Source organism: Saccopteryx leptura, chromosome 2 (assembly GCF_036850995.1).
Source record: "Saccopteryx leptura isolate mSacLep1 chromosome 2, mSacLep1_pri_phased_curated, whole genome shotgun sequence".
Classification (NCBI taxonomy): domain Eukaryota; kingdom Metazoa; phylum Chordata; class Mammalia; order Chiroptera; family Emballonuridae; genus Saccopteryx; species Saccopteryx leptura.
The window spans coordinates 255003784-255030587 of record NC_089504.1 but is presented as its reverse complement, the minus strand read 5'-3'; the positions used below and the strand labels follow the sequence as shown (position 1 = coordinate 255030587).

Here is a 26804-nt window from a genome sequence, read left to right as displayed (position 1 = left end):
ATACGAGTCGTGATTCAGGAAGCTGCCGCTAGTTGGCGCGTTGGTGCACGGGTCCAGTATTGGCAGTTTGATATACGAGTGGACTGACTTACGAGCTCGGTTACAGAATGAATTAAATTCGTATCTCAAGGTACCACTGTAATTGACACCTTTCTAGGATAGGTAGAAGCTTTTCCTACTAGAAATGAGACCGCAGTAACAGTTGTTAAGAAATTGCAATATACAATTCTTCCTAGCCCTGGCCGGTTGGCTCAGCGGTAGAGCGTTGGCCTAGCGTGCGGAGGACCCGGGTTCGATTCCCGGCCAGGGCACACAGGAGAAGCGCCCATTTGCTTCTCCACCCCTCCGCCGCACTTTCCTCTCTGTCTCTCTCTTCCCCTCCCGCAGCCAAGGCTCCATTGGAGCAGAGATGGCCCGGGCGCTGGGGTTGGCTCTGTGGCCTCTGCCTCAGGCGCTAGAGTGGCTCTGGTCGCAACATGGCGACCCCCAGGATGGGCAGAGCATCGCCCCCTGGTGGGCAGAGCGTCGCCCCATGGTGGGCGTGCCGGGTGGATCCCGGTCGGGCGCATGCGGGAGTCTGTCTGACTGTCTCTCCCTGTTTCCAGCTTCAGAAAAATGAAAAAAAAAAAAATTCTTCCTAGATTTATAGGCCCCAAAAGTTCAGGGCAGGTAGAACACATGAATCAGATCTTAAAAGGAAACTTTAACCAAATTTATTTTTGAAACTGGTAAAAAATGGCCCACCTTACTCTCATTTAACCCTCCTTAGGGCAAGGTACACCCCTTACAGGAAAGGATTCACTCCTTTTGAAATAATGTTTGGGAGACTCCCTCCCTTCCTACCAAAACTCAGAGAAGAAATAAAAGCTGAGTTAAATAACCACTTCTTCCTTAAGTACTTACAGGGTCTACAGATTACTCAGTAGGCTGTCCGAGACTGGCAGGAGACCTAGTACATCCCTTCCAGCCTGGGGACTCAGTCTGGGTGAAGAAGTACACCACCCAAGGACTGACTCCCATGTGGACGGGTCCACACAGCGTGATCCTGACCACTCCCACTGCTGCCAAGGAAGAAGGCATACCTGCCTGGGTCCACCACAGCCGGTTGAAGCCTACAGTCCCAGCAGGACCAGCGGAGATTGACCCCGCCAACCTTTGTGAGTGGACCCTGAGAAGGACAGCATGCCCTGCTCTAGCCACAAACCGGAAGCTGGCTGGTCTACTCATGGCTAATGCCTGAAAAAACTCACTGAGGACTTCCTTTTAATTAGACTTTCGGGAGGGAGGGAAACTGAGGTTAAAGGAAAGCCAGCACAAGCTGTCTTAAGGGTTAATGCATGTATTGCTATGAGTCATACAGAAGGGAGATATAAGTCTCTTTGTTAGAAGGGAAGCTACAAGGTAAATGAAAAATATATGTGCTTATACTTAACCTATAAATACTAGCTACTTAGAGGGAGGACACCTTCAAAAGGAAGTATACTTTAAAGAAAAATTACTTATTGCCAGCTTGGTTGTCACTAAAGGTTAAAATTTTTAAAATTAAGAGTTCTGACTGAAAGAAATTGTATAATTTTGATAATAAAAGGTATAAGGTATAGAAATACTTTTGAAAGAAAAAGGAAGAAAGTAAGCCAGTTATTTCTGAATAGTTAAGAAAGTTTATAAAAGTTAAGGGTTTATGTTAGTTGCAGGTTTGTACAGATTGTAAGAAATTAATCAGTAACATTTGTTTCTTTAGTCGACTGTATTACTGTTACTGAAAACATCAAATCTACCTGTTAAATAAGAACAAAAGGCATCACCCTTTCTTTTTTTTTTTTTTTACAGAGACAGAGAGTCAGAGAGAGAGATAGACAGGGATGGAGAGATGAGAAGCATCAGTCATTAGTTTTTCGTTGCGCATTGCGACACCTTAGTTGTTCACTGATTGCTCTCTCATATATGCCTTGACCCGCAGGCCTTCAGCAGGCCGAGTAACCCCTTGCTCGAGCCAGCGACCTTGGGTCCGAGCTGGTGAGCTTTTGCTCAAACCAGATGAGCCCGCGCTCAAGCTGGCGACCTCGAGGTCTTGAACCAGGGTCCTCCTCGGCATCCCAGTCTGACGCTCTATCCACTGCGCCACTGCCTGGTCAGGCAGCATCACTCTTTCTGTTGCATGTTATAGGCTGATGTTCCTACTTACAGGATCTGCAGATCAATATTCCTAGCCTTAACTTTAGGCCCCTGTCTACTCAACAGCCTCATGCACCTCATTAAAATGAGTCAAGGATTTGACCCATGATATAAAACCAGTGGGGAATGTGCTGGTGTGCCAGCCCATGCTAAGGACCCCTGATCCAATTTAGCTAACCGCTTAGGAGGAACTAGTTTATAGTTACAGCTGCAAGTAGAAAACTCTTACAAGCCTCAGCAGTTAGGCTCAAATCTAATCTTGCTAACAGAGGCAGGCTGCGTTCTTTGTGCTTCAGCCTTGCAGATATTACAGGAAGGCGGTTTATTATCTTTAGAACAATGTGTACTTTTGCAAGATATTGTGCAAATGTGCTGAAACAACTATAATCTTGTGGTTTTCGCCTTTAAATTCCCCTGTCCCCCTCAGCTCATTGCTGTTCATTGCTTCCTGGTCAGGGGAACCAGCAGACAGATGCCGGTTGGCTAATAAAGGCTCTTCAAATTCCTAATCCATTTGGGCTCCGGCTCAGTTTCTCACGTGTTGCACTGCAACAGACAACATCATGACTGAGCCAGTGACCTCAAAGGTCTTAACCCAAAGTTAACCACTAAGACACAGAAAGAAGCCTGCATATCACAGGTCCATTAATCCAATGGGTTTCTCCCTGTTACTGGTTGGCTTCCCATGGAAGGAAGGAACATGGGCCCAGACAGCCCCAAAAATTCTCACCTGCCTCGGAAGCTTCTGTTCCTGCTCTCTTCCCAGAACGGCTTTTAGCAAAGGAACTCAATTCTCAAAGTAACTGTCAAACCCAGCGCTTCGGAGGCGAGGGGAGGCCTAGTGGGTGGGGATCGATCCCGATCCCAGTTTCGATCCGAGCAGCCCAGCTGGAGGCTTCAGGACTCTGCTCTCATTCATGGGTGGGGTGACCATGGGCGAGGGGTAGGAACCAGCATTAGAGGTCCACTGGCTAGTCAACTAGAACATTCCAGAACCCTTGGAGTACCCTGAAAAGGTTCCTCTTTTCTCTCTTTAATTCCCACTGACGCTCCTGATTTTATGTTCTCATCATCTTGGATGATGGCTTCCTAACTGGTCTCAACCTCTTCTTCACAAACTGTCCTTCACAATACCTACAATGACCCTCTAATCTACCCTTCACAATGCCTAAATGACCACTGAAAAAACAACATCAATAATGACAGCCATTTAAAAACATGTTAAGAACTATGAAGGCTCATTCTTTACCCTCCTTGCAAGTCTGTCACAGGTTCAGATGCTAGCAGAAGACACGAGACTCTCGTAAAGCCTTCGCTCCCATGAAGACTTGGAGACAAAGGACCTTATTACTTATGACATAACAAGCAGCATATGTTATCTGTGGCCCTTGCCCCGTCCCCCCCTCCCAAGTCCCACAGGGATGGCCTGGAGGTTCTAGGTGCATGCTGGGTACTCAGAGGCTTTGATCACAGCTAAGGAGCCCCAAGCTTAGGGAACCCAAATCTCTTATAATGGACAGTAAGACCATCTAATCATTGTCCTACAGGGAAACATGGCTTCTCCTGTCCAGAACAGTAGGCAAACCTGTCCTCTGCTCCAGAGACACTGGCCTCGTGTTCCAAGGCTAGCGTCAGGATACAAGAAAGGTAGCCAGGACACATGCTGGCAAGATGTGCAGAAACGGGAAGCACCCGTGGGAAATGACACTCCTAACTGTCCTGCCAGGTGACAAGGGCCTGCCGGATACTCACAGGGGAGGAACTGAGGCTCAGGATCCTCAGGCCATGTTTAATAAGCACCCAGCATAACTAGTACTCGTGCAGTTACTGACTAACCTTCCTCCCTGCCCTCTGGCCCTGCACTGCTGTGCTGCCATGTGCCTCCGTGTGACGTCATTGGCACGCCACTCTTACTACTAGTTACTCTCTGAGTGAGAGCGCAGACCGCCTTTCACATTTCTGAAGACCTTACAGTCCCACTGCGCAGTGAGCTTCCATTGGATACTGCCAAGCCAGACGGACCATGACCTAAATCAAGAAACTCGTAATCAGATAGTAAAGTGTGTGTGTGTTTGTGTGTGTGTCTGTGTATAGAGAAATACTTAAAAGAAATACAAATAAGAAAATGGACAAGTAAAAGGTGAACAGAGGCAGGATGAATTGTGATCAGAGTCAACAAGGTCAGGGAGGGGCTGCTCGGTGGAAAAGATAAAAGTTCAAAGTGGGATGTGATGGTAGAGGAAGTGGGGGAGATGGCAGGGTGAGAGTAATACACAAAGACAAGAAAACAAGCTGTGTTAAGAGGAGCTAACTGGCTTGACCAGGGTGGTGGCACAGTGACTAGAGCATCGGCCCGGGATGCTGAGGACCTAGGTTTGAAACTTTGAGGTTGCTGGCTTGAGTGCAGGCTCACCAGCTTGAGTGTGAAATCATAGACATGACCCCATGGCCTCTGGCTTCCTAAGGGTCACTGGTTTAAACCCAAGGTCACTGGCTTGAGTAAGGGGTCACTGGCTTGGTTGGAGCCCCCCAGTCAAGGCACCTATGAGAAAGCAATCAATGAACAACTAAGGTGCCGCAATGAAGAACTGATGCTTCTCATCTCTCTCCCTGTCTGTCTGTCCCTTTCTCTCCCTCCCTCCCTCTTTCTCTTGCAAAAAAAAAAAAAAAAAAAAAGAGGAGCTGAACTGATTTTTCTTTTTCCTGGAGCATCTGAAGCAAAGGGAAGGACCTTGAAACAAACTCACTCATTTGGGAAGTGAACAACCAGAATAGGGACTCATGGATTACACTACAGTGGGAGAGAACCTTGTGAGATAGAACTAGTCAAGAGCCATCAACTGCTCCTACCGACATGGTAGTATCGGTCCCTTCTGGCTGAAAGCTCCAGGTGACGCTGGTCAACTTGCTGGTGGTGTTCACAGACTTGAACGTGCATATCAGCTTCCCTTGTGTCCCGTTGGCCACGTAGATTTCTTTTGGGGTGTATACCTCTAAGGCTGATACAGCAGCAGTCCCTGGAGAGAGAGGAACAGGAAGGCCTAAGAGTAGGGTTTAGCATGGATACCATGGTGCATATTTATCCAAGAAGATGACAAAGTTACAAAAAAAATTACTAGATATATACAATAATCTGCTGCCATCGTGCACTATACATCTATGGCTGAATATTCAATAGCCAGGTACTTCCTACAAACAGGATAAATTGCTGACGGTCTGGGATTACTTTTTTCCTCAGTAACAAGATGGGTTTTTTTTGTTTTTGTTTTAATCAGCGGGGGTGTAAGTGTATATTTTGTGTTTGGTACAGTGTGGAACGCACGCATGTCAATCAGGTAAGGAGGCAACAGTGCGTTGTGGTATGTGACGTCTAACTCCGTGTGTGCGTGATACACACAGTGTCTGCAGCGTGCGCAGGTGTAAGTGGTGCGCTGTGTGTGTACTTTGGAATGTCCTCAGGTCTTTGGTGAGCAGAGCAAAGGCGGGGGCCGCGTTGAGGTCTGTGCGCCGTGTGCGCGCTGGGCCGTGCCACTTGTGTAGATGCAGGTGTGCTGTGCTGTGCGCATGCTCTGAGTGCCGCTCTACAAGGGCTTTGTTCGGTGCGCGGAGATGCCTGTCGCCTGGGGCCAACGGCAGCCAGCGTGTGCTGTCGAGTATGGATGTGTGTGTTAAGTCATCTGTGTCGTGTGTGCAGTGCCCCCATGTGCACGATGCTCGGGTGGGATACTCGGAGAGGGGGGCGAAGGGGCAGCAGGGCAGGGACACCGTGGGGGGGGGCGGTGGCTGGCCGCTGGAACTTGTCCAGGCAGACCTCCATTTGCCAGGGCCGCAGACCGGACCGAGCCGTGGGGCATTCTGGGAAGTGGGCCACGCCTGCCACAGGGCAGTAACAAGATTTATTTTTTTTATGGACAGACAGCTAAGCTGTGACTTCACTCTTTTTTTTTTTTAATTTTTTAAATTAATTAATTAATTTTTTTACAGAGACAGTGAGTCAGAGAGAGGGATAGACAGGGACAGACAGACAGGAACGGAGAGAGATGAGAAGCATCAATCATTAGTTTTTCATTGCGCGTTGCAACACCTTAGTTGTTCATCGATTGCTCTCTCATACGTGCCTTGACTGTGGGCCTTCATCAGACCGAGTAACCCCCTGTTGGAGCCAGTGACCTTGGGTCCAAGCTGGTGGGCTTTTTGCTCAAACCAGATGAGCCCGCACTCAAGCTGGCGAGCTTGGGGTCTCGAACCTGGGTCCTCTGCATCCCAGTCCGACACTCTATCCACTGTGCCACTGCCTGGTCAGGCACAAGATGTTTTTAATAGTACTGTAGTTTGTCCACCTCCAGAAGGACATCTTGGTTGCTTCTTTAATGGTCTGATTTTAATGATGTGGAGGCTCTAGTCCCACGATGGCGAACCTTTTTACCCTCCCAGTGGGCGGGAGGGACCAGGTTGACCAGCACTGCAAAAGTGGGCGGTTTTTATAAAAAGGTTCACCATTACGTCCCTAGTCTCACATCTTTAAATAATTCTCCTATTCACCAGTTATATTTGTTACTAGCAAACTGAACTGCTCTCATCTTCCATTTCTATAGCAGTTAAAATTATTCTAGAGGAGATAACGTTTGTTTTTTTTTTGTATTTTTCTGAAGCTGGAAATGGGGAGAGACAGTCAGACAGACTCCCGCATGCGCCCGACCAGGATCCACCCGGCATGCCCACCAGGGGCGACGCTCTGCCCACCAGGGGGCGTCGCTCTGCCGGGACCAGAGCCACTCTAGCACCTGGGGCAGAGGCCAAGGAGCCATCCCCAGCACCCAGGCCATCTTTGCTCCAGTGGAGCCTTGGCTGCGGGAGGGGAAGAGAGAGACAGAGAGGAAGGAGGGGGGGTGGAGAAGCAGATGGGCGCTTCTCCTGTGTGCCCTGGCTGGGAATCGAACCCGGGACTTCTGCACGCCAGGCCGACGCTCTACCGCTGAGCCAACCGGCCAGGGCCGATAACGTTATTTTAAAGCTGTGCTTTTTATTTAACGAACCCTTTTCCTATAAAAGATTTAAGGCAAAAAAAAAAAAAAAAAAAAAAAGAAGCATAACAAATCATGCTTTCATTAGTGAAATCTTACTGACCATCAGAGTTTTGGGCACTAGACACATCTATCTTCAAGAAAAAGCTGATCCCACACTGGTCACATTCTCATCCATTCATTGAATTTTTTCAGTTAGTCCAAGCCCAGGAAATAGTATTTAAAATGTCTATCACTTGGAATATGAAAATAGCTCTTTTTTTCTCAAGATCTATAATCAGAGGCAATTGTAGGAATTAAGAATTGCTGCTAAAATAAAATAAGTTTCACTCAAAAAAAGAGATACTTTCATGGATGCAATAAAAGGGGGAAAACAAACCCAACTTATTGGGCCTAAAATTGGAAACAATGAGTGAATACAGAAAAGATGAAAAAAACATCCATCTTCAAAATAAAGATATTTTTAAAAGAAATCATTTGAGAGAATCCGTACGTGCAGTGTTCCAATTATTCTTAGAATGTCGCAGACAAGCAGAATAAGGAAGGGTATTGTCACTGGGACTGAGGGCCACATTCAGAATTTTTTCTTCCTGAGGTCTTAACTCCGACGGTAGTCCAATGAGAATAAGAGGACTCCCCCGGCCCTCCCAACCATCTTCCAAATGTTTATTCTCGGGACACAATGGGCACTTTTGGCTATTCTTTAAATAAACTGATAGCCACACTGCATTGAGGAGACTTTTTTTTTCCCTTCTACAGTGGGTGGATTATTATTATAGGGAACAATGGATTATTATTTGTGGTCCAAACCTCAAAACAAGCACTTCTTTCACACAAGAAACAAACAAAAGGCATTCCTTGCTATTGTGGGTAGGCAGAAAAGCAGCCCCAGGGTACTTGAGTTCAAAGTGAAGGACAGAGCACAACCCTGGACAATGTGACCCCCTTTTCCAGGAAGCATCTGTGATTGGAAACCCTTATTTACTCTGTGATCCGACTAGCTTTCTCCACAGCGTTGAGCACTGCAAAGAGAGCCAGTCTTTAAAGTCAGTAAATGAGGTTTCTGTCCCGGCCAGGTTGCTTGATTGGTTAAGAGAATCTTCCTGACACGCCAAGGTTGTGGGTTTGATCCCCGGTCAGGGCACATTCAGGTATCAATCAACCAAAGAATACATAAATAAGTAGAGTAGCAAATGGTTGGTTCTCTCTCTCCCCCTTCCTCTCTCTGTAAAAATCAATCGATAATTTTTTTTATTTGAAAACACTAAAATCAAGTTTCTGAAGGATTTCCCCAAACCAGATCCCTGCCCTAAGTCCCGGTTGCAAGACTGTTTACCCTGAGATGTGATTTATATTGTAGATGGACGTAGGCCAACTGTCCAAGTTTCCAGCCAGGAATTTTAATCAAAAAGACTCACCAAATCCCTAAATGGCTTTTAGACCATCCACTTAAGATAGACTCGATTATGTTCCTGTAGTGGTCCAAGCCACCACCACTATCTTTCACTTGGGTTATTTCAGTGGCTTCCTAAGAGGGTGGCCCTGCTTCCGCCACCACTCACTCACCTGCAGCCACTGCAGGAGGAGGCCAGAGAGGTCTGGTCCAAATGCACATGGGATCTCATGGCTCCTCTGCCTAACACCCTCCAGGATTCCTAGCATCAGCCGGGAGCAGCTCCCAGCCACCACAGGCCCACAACGCTGACGTGAGCTAACTCCCGGCCACCTTGCAGACCTCTCTCATGTGTCCCCCTCAACACGCTGCCGTGGCCACCCTGGGCACCAGTGCTCCTCTGCCCATGATGGGCGCCCCCAAGTACAGGGACTGGAGGTGTACCTGGCGATCGTGATGCAGGAGACTGTGTGAAACGCTGAGTCTCTGCCCCACTGATCCCAGGGAGAAAGGACAGTGGACACCCATGCTGAAAGCTGCCTAGGGTCATGGTGCACACAGACGGGACCCCAAAGTGTTTTTTAGCAAGCACTGCACAGTGGTTTTGAACAAGCTGTGACGAGCGTGAGGGACTGCGCAGGGAGGTTCCTCCTGCGTGAGCAGCGGGAGGAACTCAAACACAGGTTTCCCTCTGGGACCACACTTCCTGCGGCCCCGGCCAGGGAGGAGCTCATCCCGCTCCTAACAATGGGGAATGGTGTGCTTTGTCCAGACATTTTTTTTTAAGTGACTAGAAATATTATGGAAATACATAGTGATATCATTGTGGTATTCAGATGACATGACTTGGGAGTCATAAAAGAGAGTTCTTAGGGGTTGGTTAAAATAGCTAGAAAATGCAAATGTAGAGAACAACGAGATGGAGAGGAACTATTGTCCTAATCTACACCACTCCAGGTCACTGCCACCCGAACCCAGCCTGGATAGGAGAGCAAATAGGTTTCTCTTAGGCTGAATATTTACAATGAGGGTATAGTGGCAAAAACAAACAAACAAACAAACATCGCCATTAAAGCACATTTCAGAAACTCATTGATGGGAGAATAAAAGTGTTGAATCCTGGAAAAACCAACTGCCCCAGGATCAAAGCACAGACATGAAATGAACTAAAAAGACAGAAGGACACACACAAACGCCTTCCCATCTGCCAGCTCGGGGTTCCAAGAGCATGGGAACCCCACGCACGCGTGGCCATGGTGGCGGTGGCATCCAAGCCAGCGCTCTCTGCCTGAGGAAGGTGTCTTGATCTCCAGAGTTCAGGGGCAGAGGACAAGAAAACACACCCAAAACCAGCCCTTCTTAGAGGAGACCAGTTCAAACAAAAAGAGCCTGAAAAATCATTTGAGAAGTGATCAAAAGAGTTTGTGGCATCAACTCACTGTGGGTTGTCGCTATTGTGGTCAAGCATGATGCCCAAAAGTTTGATATCCTCCTGTTTCGGATGGAGAACCAAAGGAAATTTGGAGAATACAAAACAAAGCTCATCACAGCCACAGAGGGAAAAAACAAACAAACTCAAGAATGATTTGCCCGAGAGGCAGTTTCCTAAGAGGGTGTATTTTAATACTTGAAATTATTGCATTGCGTAATATAAGTCATGCCTCCCAAGGAATCTGTCAGGATGACATTACTCCAAGTGAACTCAAACTCCTCTCACCATAAAGTCATTTGAAATACCCTGGAGTGGTGTCATTAGAACGAATAATAAACACTTTTACCACCCAGATTGGGGGGGAGGGCTTAACACCATTACCAGGGAAGCAATTCCTGCTTGGGTTGCTGCTGAATCTACTTTCGTATCCTGGTTTGCCAAAACCTCATCTTTTAAAAAAGACTTTTGTTTTGAATATTTCTGGAAGGGCTTTGATGTCACCAGCATATTGTCCTGCTTAAGAATACACCCAAGCAATTTATTTAAAAACAGCTTTCCGGCCTGTTTGCTGTTGGTACACAGGGATAGTCTGAGATTGCAGGATCTCCTAGTGCAAACATAAATACGACCTTTTAAATCACAGTCAAAAGAGAGGAACCGGAGAAGACACGGAACACAAAATTCAGACCAGCGGCTATGACTGGAACTGAGAGCAGAGGGGGCAGGATGAAACTGCACCAGTGGTGGGTGGGTGTGTGCGTGCGTGTGTGTGTGTGTGTGTGTGTGTGTGTGTTAATGTTCAACTTCCAAGGTTAGAATGACAGCACATGGGCTCATTTCAGTGCTTTCTCCATACACTGCACACACACACATATCCTGTACCTACAAACCCATTTTCTGTATATACTTTACTTTTGAATATATCTTATTTTTCATAATAAAAACTTTTTTTATTTTTTATTTTTTACAGAGACAGAGAGTGAGTCAGAGAGAGATAGACAAAGACAGACAGACAGGAACGGAGAGAGATGAGAAGCATCAATCATTAGTTTTTTTAAATTTTTTTAATTTTTTTAATTTATTTCAGAGACAGAATGAGAGTCAGAGAGAGGGATAGACAGGGACAGAAAGAGATGAGAAGCATCAATCATCAGTTTTTGATTGCAACACCTTAGTTGTTCATTGATTGCTTTCTCATATGTGCCTTGACCGCGGGCCTTCAGCAGACCCAGTAACCCCTTGCTCGAGCCAGCAACCTTGGGTCCAAGCTGGTGAGCTTTTTGCTCACACCAGCTGAGCCCGCGTTCAGGCTGGCGACCTCGGGGTCTCGAACCTGGGTCTTTCCGCATCCCAGTCCGACGCTCTATCCACTGCGCCACAGCCCGGTCAGGCTCAATCATTAGTTTTTTATTGCGCGTTGCAACACCTTAGTTGTTCATTGATTGCTTTCTCATATGTGCCTTGACTGTGAGCCTTCAGCAGACCGAGTAGCCCCTTGCTGGAGCCAGCGACCTTGGGTTCAAGCTGGTGGGCTTTTGCTCAAACCAGATGAGCCCGCGCTCAAGCTGGTGACCTTGGGGTCTTGAACCTGGGTCCTTTGCATCCCAGTCCAACGCTCTATCCACTGAGCCACCGCCTGGTCAGGCAATAAAAACTTTTTAATAAAAGAGACAGAGAAAAGACATAGTAAAGTGATGAGATTGACCTTCCGAATCCCCAAGTGCCCCTGTGAAAGCCTCAGCATGTGACCAGTCTGGGGAACACAGGGCCACTGCCGGTGCTGCCCCTGGGGACAGCGCAGGGGTCACATGGGAGGCCCCATACCCTTCTAGAACAGGGCCACCCAGCAGCTCTTTCAGAACCAGGGTGACTCTGGACAGGAGTCCCTCCCAGGCTGACACACAGTAAGGGGAGGATGCGAACGGGCACTATTCCGTGAGCCCTACATGTTAACAAATGAAGCTTTTCACTTGTCAGGAGCACACTTCTCTGTGCTCTTTGTCTGAAGTTACGCTTCAGGCCTCAGGGTATAAGTGACTTCCTTCCAGCGTGGGCCCCATGCTGCCCAGCCTGTGCTCCCGGTCCTGCCTGCCCCTCCTCGGGGCAACCTCCCTCCCTCCCAGAACGACCAGGACAGCGTGGGGGCACCATCCACCTTGTCCACCACTGTATTCTCATCTCCTCACCAGTGCCTGCCCTGTCTCAATGTGTCCAACAACCATTTGTTGAAAGTCAGGAAGAAAAAAAAGTAAAGAAAGAATGAACGAATGAATGAACACATCAAACTCCAGTGGGTGCGGCCATAAAAATTTGACTTGTTTTCCCACAAATGGCTTCACTATAATAGCAGCAAACAAACAATGTCGAAGAGATTGCTCGGGGTCAAGTTTGAAGGCTGACACTATTGTACAGGAGGCTTAGCTAGGTTTCCTCCCAACTGTTATCTTCCTATTTGGATGAGAGAATGCCAAAGGAGACTCATCTTTTGAAATGCTCAATTTTAAAAAAGAAACAAAAAAACAAACGCATGTACAGTGCATTTCCTAATACACAGGATGACCAAATTCCTCTCGGAGTCAATTCCTTCCACTCGTGACCCACGGCCAGCTGGCTGCATCTCTGTCCTCCACCTTGTCTGCACCAACAAAGACCTTTTCTCTTTCTCAAATGAGAGCGGTTCAGAAGGTCCTGAATCGGGCCAGTCACTGAATGAGTCACTTGAGTCCCCCAAGCCCTGGTGTCCCTTCCGTGCCCTGCTCTGTGTGTGTTGTGTCTTTCTTCCCTGCTGGTGCTTTCTTTTTCATTTTCAATCAACCATTTACCCTCCTGAGCCACGCTGGGACTCGTTCTGCCCTGCTGCACTGGCAGCCTCGGGGGGACGAGGACACGAGCCTCCGAGTGCAGTGGTGGCGGGTGCCTGGACTTCCATTCATGGCCAGAGTCTCCAGTTCAAGCAGTCATCACGTGCCACAGGCGCCACCGGCCTGACCTGTGTTGTCTGCGAAGTGTCCGCACATTCCTCAGTTCTTAGCCAGCGGGTGAAAACACAAAACTTTCGGTGAGAAATCAGATCACCTTACTTCTGGTGGGGTGGGCTCCGCGTAAACAACAGGTTGAAAGCTCCGGGGCGCGTGTATCTGACACATCACAGAACAATGCGCTCATGTGTTCTACTTCCCCAGTGTCGGAATGGCATATTACAATTTCTACTCAAGCAAAGGACCGCTGGACCTTAAATCTACCTTTCCAAGTTTTCAAATCAAATCGGAAGATCTACCATAGGTTAGAAGATATTTGAACCCAAATTTAATCCAAACCAGTTAAGGCCAATAGAAAATATCAGAGCAAAAACAAAACAAGAAATTGAATAGGCTACGCCTATGGCTGATGGCAAGAGAAAGAAAGCAACAGGAAACCACCACGTAGGGAGTGCTTTCTGGGGGTTAAACGTGATTAAACCACGGTGCGTTTTTTGGTCAACAACACTATTGGGTACTTATCCATGGGATAGAAGCTCAGAGAGGCTAAGGAACTTGCCTGAGTCACTTACCCAGCAAATGTGGGGCAAAGAGTTCAATCAATACTCTTCTGACTCCAAAGGCCAGTGCGCTTCCTGATGCTGATTACCCAGTTTTCACAGAATTCTTTACTCACACAGAATCTTATGGGAAACCCAAAGGACAAAGGAGGCAGAGGTAGTTTTCACACCCAAGTCAGACAAGGGGTACCCAGAACTCACAATCATAAGTCAGTCCCAGAACTCCAATGCAGTACAATGGTGCTCAACCTTGGCTGCGCATTGGAATCGCTTAGAAAGCATTAAAAACACACTGGTGGAGCCCTGGCTGGAGCTCGGTTGGCGCTAGAGCATCGTCTGGAAGTGCAAAGGTTGCTGGCTCGATTCCCAGTTTGATATCTGGTCAGGGCACATACAGGTACGGCTTGATGTTCCCATCTCTCTCTCTCCCCCACCTCTCTTGCTGAAATCAATTAAAACAAAACCAAACAAATAAACAAATAAAAAACAAAACACTGGTGCCTACTGAAAATACTTCGTATGATACTGAACTGGTGGATGTACGTTGTCCAACATTTGTCTAAACACACAGAATTTGCACAACCAGAGTGAGCCTAATGTACTCACAATGGACTTTGGGTGATTATGAAGTATCAGTGAAAGTTCATCAATTGTAACCAATGGACCTCTCGGGTGGGAATGTTGACAATGGAGGAGGCTATGTATATGCACGAGTGGGGGGAGTATGGTTATATGGTACAGATAACTTGTCTCTCAATTTTGCTGTGAAAAACAAAGTCTATTTAAAAAACAATTCTGATGCCTGGGTCCCGCCCCTCCCCGCCAAGGTTTCTGATTTAAATAGTATGGGGCATGGCTTGGGCATCAGGGTTTTTTTCAAAGGTCCTCAGGTGATCTTAGACTTGCAGCCACCATCCAGTTCACCAAGGAGATACAGGACTTCACTTATAATACTGTAACCACACAGTGCTGAAGCAGATACACTGAGCCTTGTCCGGCATCTAGCAGAGCGCTCAGTGGAGGTCTGTTGACTTTTGAGATACGTATTAGTGCACATTCGTGGACCTGACTTCTTCAAACGACCAGGGCCATGCTCCACTACCTTCTTAATCAATCATACACTTGCAAATGGAACTATGTACCCAGAAACTACAAAAATCTGCTTTCCTCTAAAGAACACCCTGGTTGCCCTAGTTAGCATGGCAGTGATCTCCAGAGCAGCTGAATTATGTGCAGAACTTCATGTCTGTGTACACTGTTGTTTATTTCAATGGTGAAAAATACACCTGAGGATGGCCAGTCTTGGCATCTGAGTGATTCCCAGAGCCCAGAAAAGGGACCAAGTTCCCAGAGCCCTGAGGACAATGGGAGAACACCCCAGAATACAGACTCATTTTCCACTCCACCTTCATTGGCTGAGCAGCTGCCAAGAACAAAAGCCACATCTCTCGATACCTGGCAAACAAATGCAGTACTGCCTCAAGAATTGATTGCTTCTTTTTTTTTAATTTTTTTGAGAGCAGGGGAGGCAGAAGAGACAGACTTCAACATGTGCCCCCACCGTGATCCACCTGGCAAGCCCCCTATAGGGTGATGCTCTGCCCATCTGGGGCGTTGCTCCATTGCTTAGCAACCAAGCTATTTTTAGTGCCTGAGGCAGAGGACATGAAGCCATCCTCAGTACCCAGGGCCAACTTGCTTGAACCAATCGAGCCATGACTGTGGGAGAGAAAGAGAGAGAGAGAAGGGGGAAGGGGAAAGGTAGAGAAGCAAATGGTCACTTCTCCTTGCGCCCTGACCAGGAATCGAACCTGGGACATTCACAAGCCAGGCTGAGGCTTTACCACTGAGCCAACTGGCCAAGGCTGATTGCTTCTCGAGGTGCCCACAGGTGTGTTGGGAGAGAAGCTGCGAGAGCAAGTGGAGGAGGAGCTACCCTCTGCGAGACTAGAGAGATTCCACAGAATAGCCTGGAGGTCACGAAGGAGGCCACGGTTCAGTCGGGGGAAGAGGCCGCTGAGATAGACAGGAAGAAGAAAGGCTTGGAGGAGGAAAAGGGGGGGGCTGGCTGCCGCCACACTGTGTCTTCATAGAACAGGGGCCACCTGCCACAGGGGTGTGAGGACACATGGGCAGGAGGACCCAAAGAGAGGGACAAGCCAAAGCTCCAGGGGGCTCCTCAGGAGAGAGGCATGGAAGACCCACCGTCCCTTTAACCAAACCCAAGAAAAAGAAGTCTTCTTCCCCAGGAGGAGCTGGTTAGTAGTCATCTTGAGAAGACAGCTGGCAATGGATATCTCCCCAAGAGGAAGAAATCTTCCCCTAAAGAGGAACCAGCTAGTGACCCTGAAGAGGCAGGTGACAGGAATGTCCCCAAGAAAAAAAGGAAATAATCTTTGAAGGAGAGGCCGCTGAGCAGTGGGCCTGAAGAGGCTTCTGGGAGCAAGAACAGCAGCTCCAAACACCAGAGCAAGCCCCGAAAGCCATCCCAGAAGGATCAGCACAGACAGAACGCTGGTGGGGTATCACTACCCACAGTGCCCCATCCCCTATGTTCCCCCCCAAAGAAAAACAAATTCACAAGGGAAAAAAATACATCTCACGAACCAATGAAATGTGCATCAAACATCTGGATGCTCTGAAGCACAGCTGCCCGAGTCCCCTGGAAATCTAGTGATGGGAGCCTGCTAACCAGGGGTGGGCTTAGGTTTTTGAGATTCTCAGGTTTAGGAAGAGGGGTAACATCAGCCTCTGCTGCTATGGCAACCTGAGGTGGGGGCAGACCCACCACAGATTAAGTACATGGGAAGTGAGTTAAAGGGGGGAGGAAATACTTCACCCTCTTTAAAGCTATAGGTTCGCACTCTCAGATTGATCTGTGTCGACTACCTGCCTCTCTGCTGGGCGGGTTCTCACTCAGATGCAAATTTGCCCTTGCCAATTTCTTAAAGCCCAGCTCCAGAGCTCACCTGTTGTTCCACGAAGCCAAGTCCTGAGCATGGTAAGCTAGGCTTTTCAGAGTAACATCCCCATTTCCTGCTTTTTACTGGGTGCAGGGCTGCTGCCGGTGGGCTGGGGTCTGCTCGCTGTGCTCGCTCCCACCTCCTCGCCAGGTGCAGTGGGCTCACCTCTGGGCAGGTGACACGTGTGCTCCCTCGGCCTGGAAGGGGGCCCGCCTCCACCACCCTGCACCACCTCAGTCAGACTCCCCCCTAAACATGACTCCGGGAAAGGCCCCCTCCCATCTGACCAGCTCTTCGACCTCATGGTTCCATGTTTCCTGTTCACCTCTCTCCGGCTGCAGTCTATGGAAGCGACCCCTTCACGGGGGAAGCAGTCTTTCCTGAACTGTTACTGCAGACAGTCGCAGCTCCTCGGCCAGCCTCACAGCTCCTCTAGGGCTGAGCTCCATCTCACTTGGCCATCGTCTGCCCAATACACAGGATACTCCCTGGTGGCCAGAGGCCTCTCAAAGACCACTGAAGGACCGAATAACCTGACAACAGCTGCATTTCTAGGGTTCCTATAACGCGAACTTATGGTTAAAGTAACGAAATATGTTGTATACGCACCTTTTCTCCACCCTAAAATATGATAAATGGAAGAGACAAACTTACCCTTAAGTGGACACCTAACTCCCATCAAGCTCTCTGTGGCTCTTAGAAAAATCTGGCAAGAAGTCCTGATTAATCAGCACCAATCTATCACGGCCAGGAAGAGTTCAAAGCCTTCCCCCCCCCACAGGAAGTAAACTATGAGAGGAATGGAAACCGCCCCCTCCCTGCTGAGATGCAGGCTTTGTTACAACAGAACAGGAAAGATCGCATCAATTAAACAACTCATTTACTGACGAGCAAATAAAAGGTCTCGTGCTGCAGACTCAGACACTACATGCTGACGTCCACGTGTCCACAAGCACATATGCAACCAGCACCGGGCGTCCACAGCAGGCTCCGGAGAAGCAGCCCTCCGGACAGGGATCACATGTCGCCAGGCCTGTCATTTATCTCTTCATCATACCACCTGATCTTTCCTTAAAAAAGAGTCCCTACTAAAGCATCCCCCTCAAGTAGCAAATGCACCAAGTTCAAACAATGAAGAGGTCGGGGAGTGTGATATGGGAAACGCACTTGAATCTTATCTGGAACTGAGAAGAATGACGGCAGCCCGACAGGGAGGGCATTTTGCAGAGATAGAAAAACACGCGATGGTGTTGACACATGAATTATGTAGATCATTTTGGCTGGGGCAGAAGAAAGCTTTTAAAGTTGGAAACGCAGGCTGAGATGTTGGAACCTGATCCTGTGGGAAGTGGGCGCCACTGAGTAATTTTGAGAACAATGGCCAGTGGAGGGGAGGGGAGAGGACGGACGACAGGGGAGGAGAAGTTTGGAAAGAGAGTCCTACACATGGAGCTGCGGGGTTTTTTTTTGTATTTTTCTGAAGCTAGAAACGGGGAGAGACAGTCAGACAGACTCCCGCATGCGCCCGACCCGGATCCACCCGGCACACCCACCAGGGGCGAATAGACAAAGTTGGAGGCAAAGAGGTAAGGCTCGGTGGCTTGGTCCACACTACTGCTTCTTGAGTCTAATATAGCGCCAGCCACTCAGTTAAAAGGATTCGTTTGCAGGGTCCTAGCCAGAAGGAGCAATGGAAAAAGGAGAAGAACCTACAAGAGCCACACATTAGCCCCCAAGGAGATGTCAAGAGCACTGGCTGGTACTGGCTCTATCCTCAGTGACGATGGCTTTAGCATGGCAGCTTCCTCCCTCCAGGGCAAGTCAGCAGCACCAGGGCATCCGGGTTCTTGGCAGAAAGGTCACCACACAAAGAAAGAAATCGGTGGATACTCTGGGGCAGTTAAAGCACTCTCTGTAAACATTTAAGGAACCAAGAAGCCTCCCCTCCAAAACGGTTGGAGACTTTGAAAGAGAAATTCCACAATATAGCAGAGTGGGTTGCAAATATATGCTTTAGAGGTAGATGCTCAACTCTTACTAAGGTCTGTGTGACCTTGGACAAGTTACACAACCTGTCTGATACTCAGTTCCCTCATCTCTGAAATTAGTAAAATAATAATTATCACCCAAAGTTGTAAGGAATAGATAAGACATGCATATAAACTGCTTAGCAGAGACTTGGCTCATAGCAAGCACTCAAATGAAGGAAGGGAAAAGATATAGCATGAATCTAGTTTTATGTCCAAATTCTCATGGGCTAAGAAACAGGAGTTATACCTGGCTGAAAAAAGAAATTAGATAGATAGACAGACAGACATATCATCTGTATTTATATCTATATTTAGCTATCTGGAAGAAGCTCATGATTATGGTAAATTTGCATAACTCCACACTGTCCTCTTTAATATTTTAAAAAATACATTTCTTAATTTTGATAAAAGCATTTTTAAACATGGTTTTAAATTGCACAAAATAAGTTCCTCAGACCCCCAAGTAGAGTCTCTGAGTCTACTCTGAGTCCCTGGATAGAAAATGTTCATTGCAAATTTAGCAAATTTTGTTCAGTTGGTTACAGAAGCACACTAAGGAAGCTCGGGTCACCATGTCATTCTGTGGGCCATCTTAGCTACAACAACAAATAACTCAGGCTCAGCAAAGACATACTCTGCATTTCTAACCCCAATTAGTTAAATTTTAAGAATAGGGTAACAATGTATCAAGTTGCTAGAAAAACTCCTCAAGCTACAGGCCCTGAAAGTAGATCAGAGGTATTAGCAAGTCTCACCATTTCTAAAAAGACTGAGTTTGGAAAGAAAAAAAAAAAAAGAGTAACTTAGTTAAGAAGACTCTATCAAGAAGCCATCCTTCCGCTCTTGGATAAAAGCCTAATAGAACCAAGGGAAAGTTATCAGTGAATAAAATATTACTGGTCCCGTGCATTAAAAAAGATAATGAATAAACAAAGAGGTTGAAGGGCAAAGATATAAATGTCCCAGGAGGCAATGGCAATGTCTCCATTTAAGCACTCCGAATATTCACAAAGCCAACTGACCTCCACCTTCTGCTGGCTGTCAAAATTCCAAGGGTTTGGGTTTAGTCTCCTGGGCATTGCTAATGTCAAGCACTTGGCAACATACACAGGAAAGGCAGAAAGGAGTAGCTCTCAGGATATTCCTCTTTACACCAGTCTTAGGGACCAAGACCCAGAGCCATCTGATACTCAAGACCTCAGGAGAGGCTGCTAGTTGTCATAAATGAAATTCCCTCCAATGAGGATTGAAGACCAAATTATAATGACACCTATGCCAAAGCAAACCGTTTGTTCTCTTTTAGATGACACTGGTGGTCTTAGAAGCAAGAGTAAAAACCTTTCCAAGGTTTTGGTAGACGGAGATGGAGCTGTGTATAGTTACAGAGAATTCAAATTCTCAGATAAAAGAGACAATTTAACTAACAACACCCTCCGGCTCCAGTTGGAAGATCCTAACCCTCCAGGGGAAGGAAAGGGTGGGGGGTGGGGGAGAGAAAGTAATGGGGGGGGGAGCATTCAGCAGGTAGACCAGCATTTACTACATAGATAGAGGCAAGGCAGAGGGACAGGGCGGGGCAAAAGTAGGTTTACAACGGTTCCTATGGAAAATAATATAACAATGAATAAATAATCATACAAGAATAAACTTTGTTTCGTGTACTCACAACTGGAAACTACTTTTGCCCCACCCTGCATTTGTATCAAGCTGTGTATAACAAGTTTTTCTCTGATTCAATCACATTTATTTATTTTTTAAAATTTTTGATGGATTTTAGAGAGACAGAGAGAAAAGGGGGAAAGAAGCATTCATTTGTTGTCCCACTTAGTTGTGCATTCATTGGGTTGCTTCCCCGTCTGTACCCAGATGGGGTCAAACCCACTACCTTAGTGTTTCGAGATGACTCTCTGACTGAGCTAACCATCCAGGGCCTCTGTCACATCTAAAAAAAAACTTAGGGCCCTGGCTGGTTGGCTCAGCAGTAGAGCGTCGGCCTGGCGTGCGGGGGACCCGGGTTCGATTCCTGGCCAGGGCACATAGGAGAAGCGCCCATTTGCTTCTCCACCCTCCCCCCTTCCTCTCTGTCTCTCTCTTCCCCTCCCGCAGCCAAGGCTCCATTGGAGCAAAGATGGCCCAGGCGCTGGGGATGGCTCCTTGGCCTCTGCCCCAGGCGCTAGAGTGGCTCTGGTCGCGACAGAGCAACGCCCCGGAGGGGCAGAGCATCGCCTCCTGGTGGGCGTGCCGGGTGGATCCCCGTCGGGCGCATGCGGGAGTCTGTCTGACTGTCTCTCCCCGTTTCCAGCTTCAGAAAAATACAAAAAAACCCCAAACAAACAAACAAAAAACTTAGTAGGAAAGGTCAACCACGAATGAAATCCCATAATGTAACCTTTGTCAATTTAAAAAATATCTACTTTGTGATGCAAGTAAGTATTGCGTTATTTTTTTAATGATTGCAAACTTTCTTAAGAGGTGCATCATGTTTTCAAAGTGGTGACCGTCAGGAGTTGAATGGGTCCCTTGGTACTCAGTGTGTGATGTACGTGCTGTCTGCCACCTCCCACCAGAATCAAGGCTCCCAGCTGAACCTGGAACTTCCAACCGTGCCTGGAACCCTAGAGGTGTTCATTTGGTCGAACAGTGACTTAAGACTTTGTAAAAACACAAATTTGCATTTTATGTATTTTTCACATATTTCTCTCACTTTAATGTCTGTCTTTCTTACTTTGGGAGTAACTGAGCCTCGTGAATATCCTGGAGAGAAGGTAAAAACAAGTGGTAGAATATTGTTTTAAAATTCTAAGTCTTTGTTTTAGTTTCCCAACAATACTGTAACTAAGAGGCTGAGCAATTGGTAATGAGATTTGTGACCTTCCAACTGCAGGGGCCGTTTCTCAAGTTTAAATTTTGTTAACAGGCATCAAAAAACCCAGAAAAGTCCTACTGATAAAAGCAGGCACTACAACAAACATGATAAAACAATTTCTCTATGTAATAACTAGCGATTCCAAAGTCATGGTGTTTAACACAGTCAAAGAATGTTAGTTAGTTCATCCTGTACATTCCTGAAGAAATAAGAAACGGGACTTAAAGAGTGAAAATAATCAGATAAAGCATGAAATCACACTTGGGAAAAATATTCCCTCTTGCCATAAACACGTATCGGGTGCTGACAATGTGCCAGGCTAAATCCTACCTACGTATTGCAGACTTCTAACAAACTGTTATTAAGACATGCCTACGCCTCGCTGCCATTTAACCAGTGCTTATTAGCATCCATCACAGCCGTGATGCAAAGCACTAAGGGATACCTCTATGAACAGTGTGTCTGTCCTGGATTCTAATGGAGGGGGAAAAAAAGAAGAAAAATCAAATAGTCAGAAATTAGAATAAGGCAGTAAAGGGCCAGGAAATGGTAACAGGGGACCTGTCTGCCTACGGTGGTTGGAGATGGCCCTTCTGAGAAAGGGGCATTTGTGCTAAGTACGGAAAGGAGACGGCTCTGGGCAGTTCTGGGGAAAGAACATACCAACGGCAAAGGACCGGAGGTGGAAAAGAGTCAAAGAGCAGAAAGCTGGCAGGAAGCGGGCACGGGGCACCCACCGCGAAGTCAGAGACAAAGGCAGAAACAGGATCACACAGCCCGCGGCAGCCGTGCCCAGGCCGTGCAGAGAAGCTGGGATGGCAGAACCTCCTAGTGCAATGGGAAACCACTAAGGACTTTAAACAAGAAGGCGACATAATCTCATGTGCATTTGAAAAAAAAATCATTCCTGTAGTAATGTGAAGAATGGATTCAAAAGAGGCAAGAGGGGGAACTTGGGACATGGGTAACACAGGCAAAAACAGTGGTGATTTTGACTAAAATGCCTGGAGTGGACCACTGGCAACCAGGCAGATGGTGCTGCCATTTTACTGCAGATTGCTGAGTTGATTCCTCCTGTCCTGTGCTCATTCCTACCCAAGGGTTCCCAAAGACATTCTCCCGCCAAATCAAGTGAGTCCTTATTGTATCCAGTCTCCCTTCATCTGACACCATTAACCACGTCCTCTTCCCTAAAACTCCATTCTTGCCTGCTTTCCAAGACACCACGATCTCCTGGCTTTTCCCTTAGCCACTACGCCTCCTGCTTCAGGCTCCTTACTCCTTGGCCCTCTGCGCTTTCCTTCAATACACTCGGTGATCTCATCCCAGCAACCCGTAGTCGGTCCACATAAAGGCTCCTTCCTATACCTGTATTTCCAACCAGAACATTCTCCTCACCTCCAGAGCCATCTACCCAACTGTTTTTTGCCCATTTCTATTGGGATGTCTCCGTGGTATCTTCAATTCCACATATCCGAAAGTAACTTCATCTTCTTCCTCCAACAGTTCTATGCCCTCATCCCCTATTCTTCCTTTGAGAAAAGCCCCACTTTCCAAGAAATATGCCCAGCTTCCCAAACTCAAAACCTCAGGATTATTTTACACTCCCTCTTCCAAGCCCACAATCAAATCCATTTTCAAGCCCTATCAAATTTACTTTGCGACTGTTTCATGAGGATGTCCTCCCCCTCTTACAAGGCTGCTTTCATGCAGGTCTTTATCCTCTTCTGGATTGTTACAATTGCCCTCCAGCGAGCCTCTTACCACTCTAACCCAGCTCTTCCATCTTAATAGACACAGAAATCTTTTCTGGGCCTTCCTACAGCCTTCAGGGTAATTCCAGCCTCAGGAATGGCAAACAGGACCTTTGTGAGTTAGTGCCTCTGGCTGGCTCCTGTGGCCTCAACTCCCACCATCTCTTACACACACCTCCTCCCACCACAGCGACATACCAACAGGCTCATCGATGACTCCGTATACACTGTTTCCTCCCCCAGTGCCCAAAGCTTCTGCATTGGTTTCCCCAGTGGCTTGAACTTTGGCCTGAGAAGATGACCCTTCTTCGTGCCCTAACAGCACACCATTATCAAAAGACTTCTTATCATACTTCTCTCACTGAAGAATAAATTATGTGAGGGCAGGAATACTTCCTTCCTGGAATACCTCTGGTGCTCACTATTTAAAAGGTGTTCAATGAATGTTTGTTGAATAACTAACTGTACCTGGATCAAACTCAAGGTTTCCCAGAAAACAAGAACTGTTATATACAGTAACAGTAACCACAGTTGGGGGAAAAAACGGCTTGGCAAGAAGAAACACTCAGTCTTTTTCTAAAATGAACTGGTAACACCAGCAGCTGACTCTTACATATCAGCATTCCTGCCTCATTACTGAAGAGACAGGTATTTCTAAGGTGTATGTTACTATTATTCTGATGACCTTTTCATATTAACATCTGTTAAGGTTTAGTTTTTCGTATTGCCACTTTTTAACACTCTGAGTTCAATTAGGACAACCCGACTGCCTTGTCCTGAGTAGCAACTTCTGACTGCTCCTGCACAATAATTCTGTCTGCAGCCCACAAGATTTCTGATACACCTTAGATTCAGGTTATTTCCTACTTGTTCTCTTAAAACACAAATATTACCACCATCACCAGCAACCTCCCCCACCTTTGCCCCACTCCCAAGCATGCACACTTTTAACTTTTTTTCTCAGAAGAGATGTTTATGCAGAATAGATTGCATCTTATCTATATAAAGTATATTTTCATGTCAACCTCCAAAGGGTGAGGGAACTTTTACAGTTATATTTTTATGGCTCCTGGAATCATTGGTTTAATTATTTATTTCTCCTGGTTCCAAAGATTACATTAAGGATTTTTCCATGAAAGAGTTTACTGTATTTATTTATTTTTTAAATAAGAGAGACAAGTAGGAAGGGGGGGGGGAGGAGAGAGATGAGAAGCATCAACTCACAGTTGTTTCACTTTAGTTGTTCATTGATTGCTTCTCAGGCTGCCTTGGGTAGGGGAGGGCGGGAGCTGAGTCCATAAAAGAAATGAATGACTAGACTCCTGAAAGAAATGGACTACACTCGTCTTCAGTGACTGTGATGCAAACATTTTTGCAAAAAAAAAAAAAAAAAAAAAAAAAATTAAGGAAAACTCTACAAGTGTCTTAGGAGTTGGCCCTCTCATTACTCAACCATATTCTGAGACAGCAACAAGTTACCGCACTCTGCTGTAACAACACGAAAACGTCCTCTGGCAGGGGGCACTTCAGTTGTCCACAAAACGGCTCAACCAATTCAATAAATCGAGCCTGAGGTTCACCTTAAGTTTGACCCATGACATTGGGCAAGAAAAAAAAAAGCGATTTTTTAAAACAAAGATTTTTAAATATCTTATGTCTTGTCAAACTGGGGTGACTGTGTCTGGAATCACTACGGATTGGACCAAATGCTTTTCAGCCAGGTCATTGTAGTGACATTCCCAGGTCTCTGCATCCTAACCCTGAACAATGTGAATCCCCACCCCCACCCCACTCCCGGTGCTCTGCAGACTCCAGCGATGAGACACAGAAGACTGTGGGGCTCTTCCATCCCAGAGGCTTAAAAATATGGATTGGAGAGCACAAGGAATGGAACTTCCAAGGCAAAACAAAACAGTCGCTGAACGCATGGAAACGAACCAACAAAGGCTTCAGCGATGGAAATCCTGCCACCTCCCAAAGGTGCAGAACGCAGAAGCCGTGTTCCTGACCGGGATCCCGGGCGGGCCTAGGCGCTCCGGGCCACCGCGCGGGGAGCACAGCGGGTACCGCGCGAACGCAGAGCAGGGCCACTCCTCCACGGCCCCCGAGACCCAGCAGGTAGGGCTCCGCGCCTCCCCCATGCGGGGATTCCGGAAGGAGCAGGGAGAGATGCCGCGCTCCCAGCCGGCTGGGTCCACCGCGCCGTGCGCGCAGGCCGCGCCCGGTCCCGGCCTCGGCGCCGGCGCGCAAGGCCCGGATCCCCGCGAGGGGCGAGCGCAGCCCGGAGCCCCTGCTGCCGCAGAGCCCCGCCCGGCTCGGCCTCACTCACACAGTCCGAGCGCCGCCGCCAGCACCGGCCACAGCCAGCGCCCGCGCTCCGCGGCCGCAATCACTGCTCCGGCTCCGGCGGGCGCGGCCATCGTCCTCCGCTACCGCCCCGCCGCCGCACGTCGGGCCCCGGCCCCACTGTGATCTGCTCGGCTCCCGGTAGGGGTTCCGGGAAGGGACTCCGCCTCGCCTCCGCCTCGCCCAGTGGCACCTCCGCGCCGCGCCCCCGCTCCCGGCCCCGCCGCCGCCTCCAGCTCTCTGCTCGGTCCCGCCCAGCCGTTCTCTCATTGGCCGGTTCTGCGCCCCTTGGAGGAAGGTATTGGAAGGTGATGATTGTCCATCACCTCTCCGGTCAGGCGAGGCCACGCCCCTTGAGATCCCACCCTGGCTGCCACCCGGGCGCTGGAGGCTAGGACCCCGGCTGCACAGCTGCCGCCCAGCCCTCTGCTTGCGTGGCTGTCCGCCTATCTGTCCCCGCCGCCCGGCTGCCTGCCAGTGTTCCCTCTCCCTCTCTTAGGGTTCCATCCCGCAGATCCCTCCATTGTCTCTCCTCGTCGCGGATCTTTGCCCGGGTCTCTTGCTTCTCCTACCTCCTGTCAGCTCTTCTCGGTTTCTGGGAGCCTCATCTAAAGAAACAGCAGTTTATTCACAAAAACAATAAGGGGTACGATGGGAAGAGACTTCTGCTTTAACACATCTCCCCTTTGCCCAGCTCCTACACATCTCGCCTTTGCCCGGTACCCAAGGCCTGTCCTTTGCGTGAACTGGGTAACTTACGTGTTGCAATTTGAGAATTCTGCTAGTTTCAGAAGTCTCCATCTTGCCTGAATCTCCTCTTAGGAAATCCCTTTTCGGCTTAATTAAGGGATGGAAACTGGAAACTCCTACTACCTGGAACACGAAGGTGCTTTTTAATTGGTTTGCTTTTGCAAATAAACCGTCCCTCCAGTTATCAATAAAAACCGGATCCGGGAAGTTCCTTACCCTGACGCTGAAATGTCTCGGCTGACCCTGCACAGCACCTTGGCCCAGAGCAGTGTCGCCACTTACTGGTGGCCCAATAAATTCTGAAAAGTGTTTCGCAGGATCCTTATGAGACTAGTTTACAAAAAGGAAAGCCGGAGGGATAGGAGGAGGAGGTAGATGAGAGTGTGAAATCCAGGTAGAAGGTGGATAGAGCGAGGGAAGGAAGCAAGTTTGAAACCATTGATAAGGCTGAAAAGGGGAACACTATGGTGAGAGAACTCAGATACCAACTCTCATTTCAGGGTTCTGTCTAGACTCAGTCTTATGAATGCCCT

The 26804-nt window shown here is 47.8% G+C and overlaps 1 protein-coding gene across 4 annotated transcripts in view; it reads right to left on the bottom strand.

The window, feature by feature from the left end:
• MPZL1 (myelin protein zero like 1) overlaps positions 1-26428 on the bottom strand; it is a 43071-nt gene extending 16643 nt beyond the window's left edge. Inside the window, exons 1-3 of one of the 4 annotated variants that reach the window (XM_066371419.1) lie at positions 25505-25725; positions 24400-24497; positions 5026-5192 (exon numbers count right to left, since the gene is read on the bottom strand). In XM_066371419.1, the coding sequence (XP_066227516.1) occupies positions 5026-5113 (88 nt within the window). In that variant the 5' untranslated portion in view covers positions 5114-5192; positions 24400-24497; positions 25505-25725. Of the gene's footprint in view, positions 1-5025; positions 5193-24399; positions 24498-25504; positions 25749-26280 lie in introns of those variants that run through there. The other 3 variants (XM_066371418.1, XM_066371416.1, XM_066371417.1) reach the window with 3 other exon arrangements.
• Between the last annotated feature and the right edge of the window lie 376 nt (positions 26429-26804).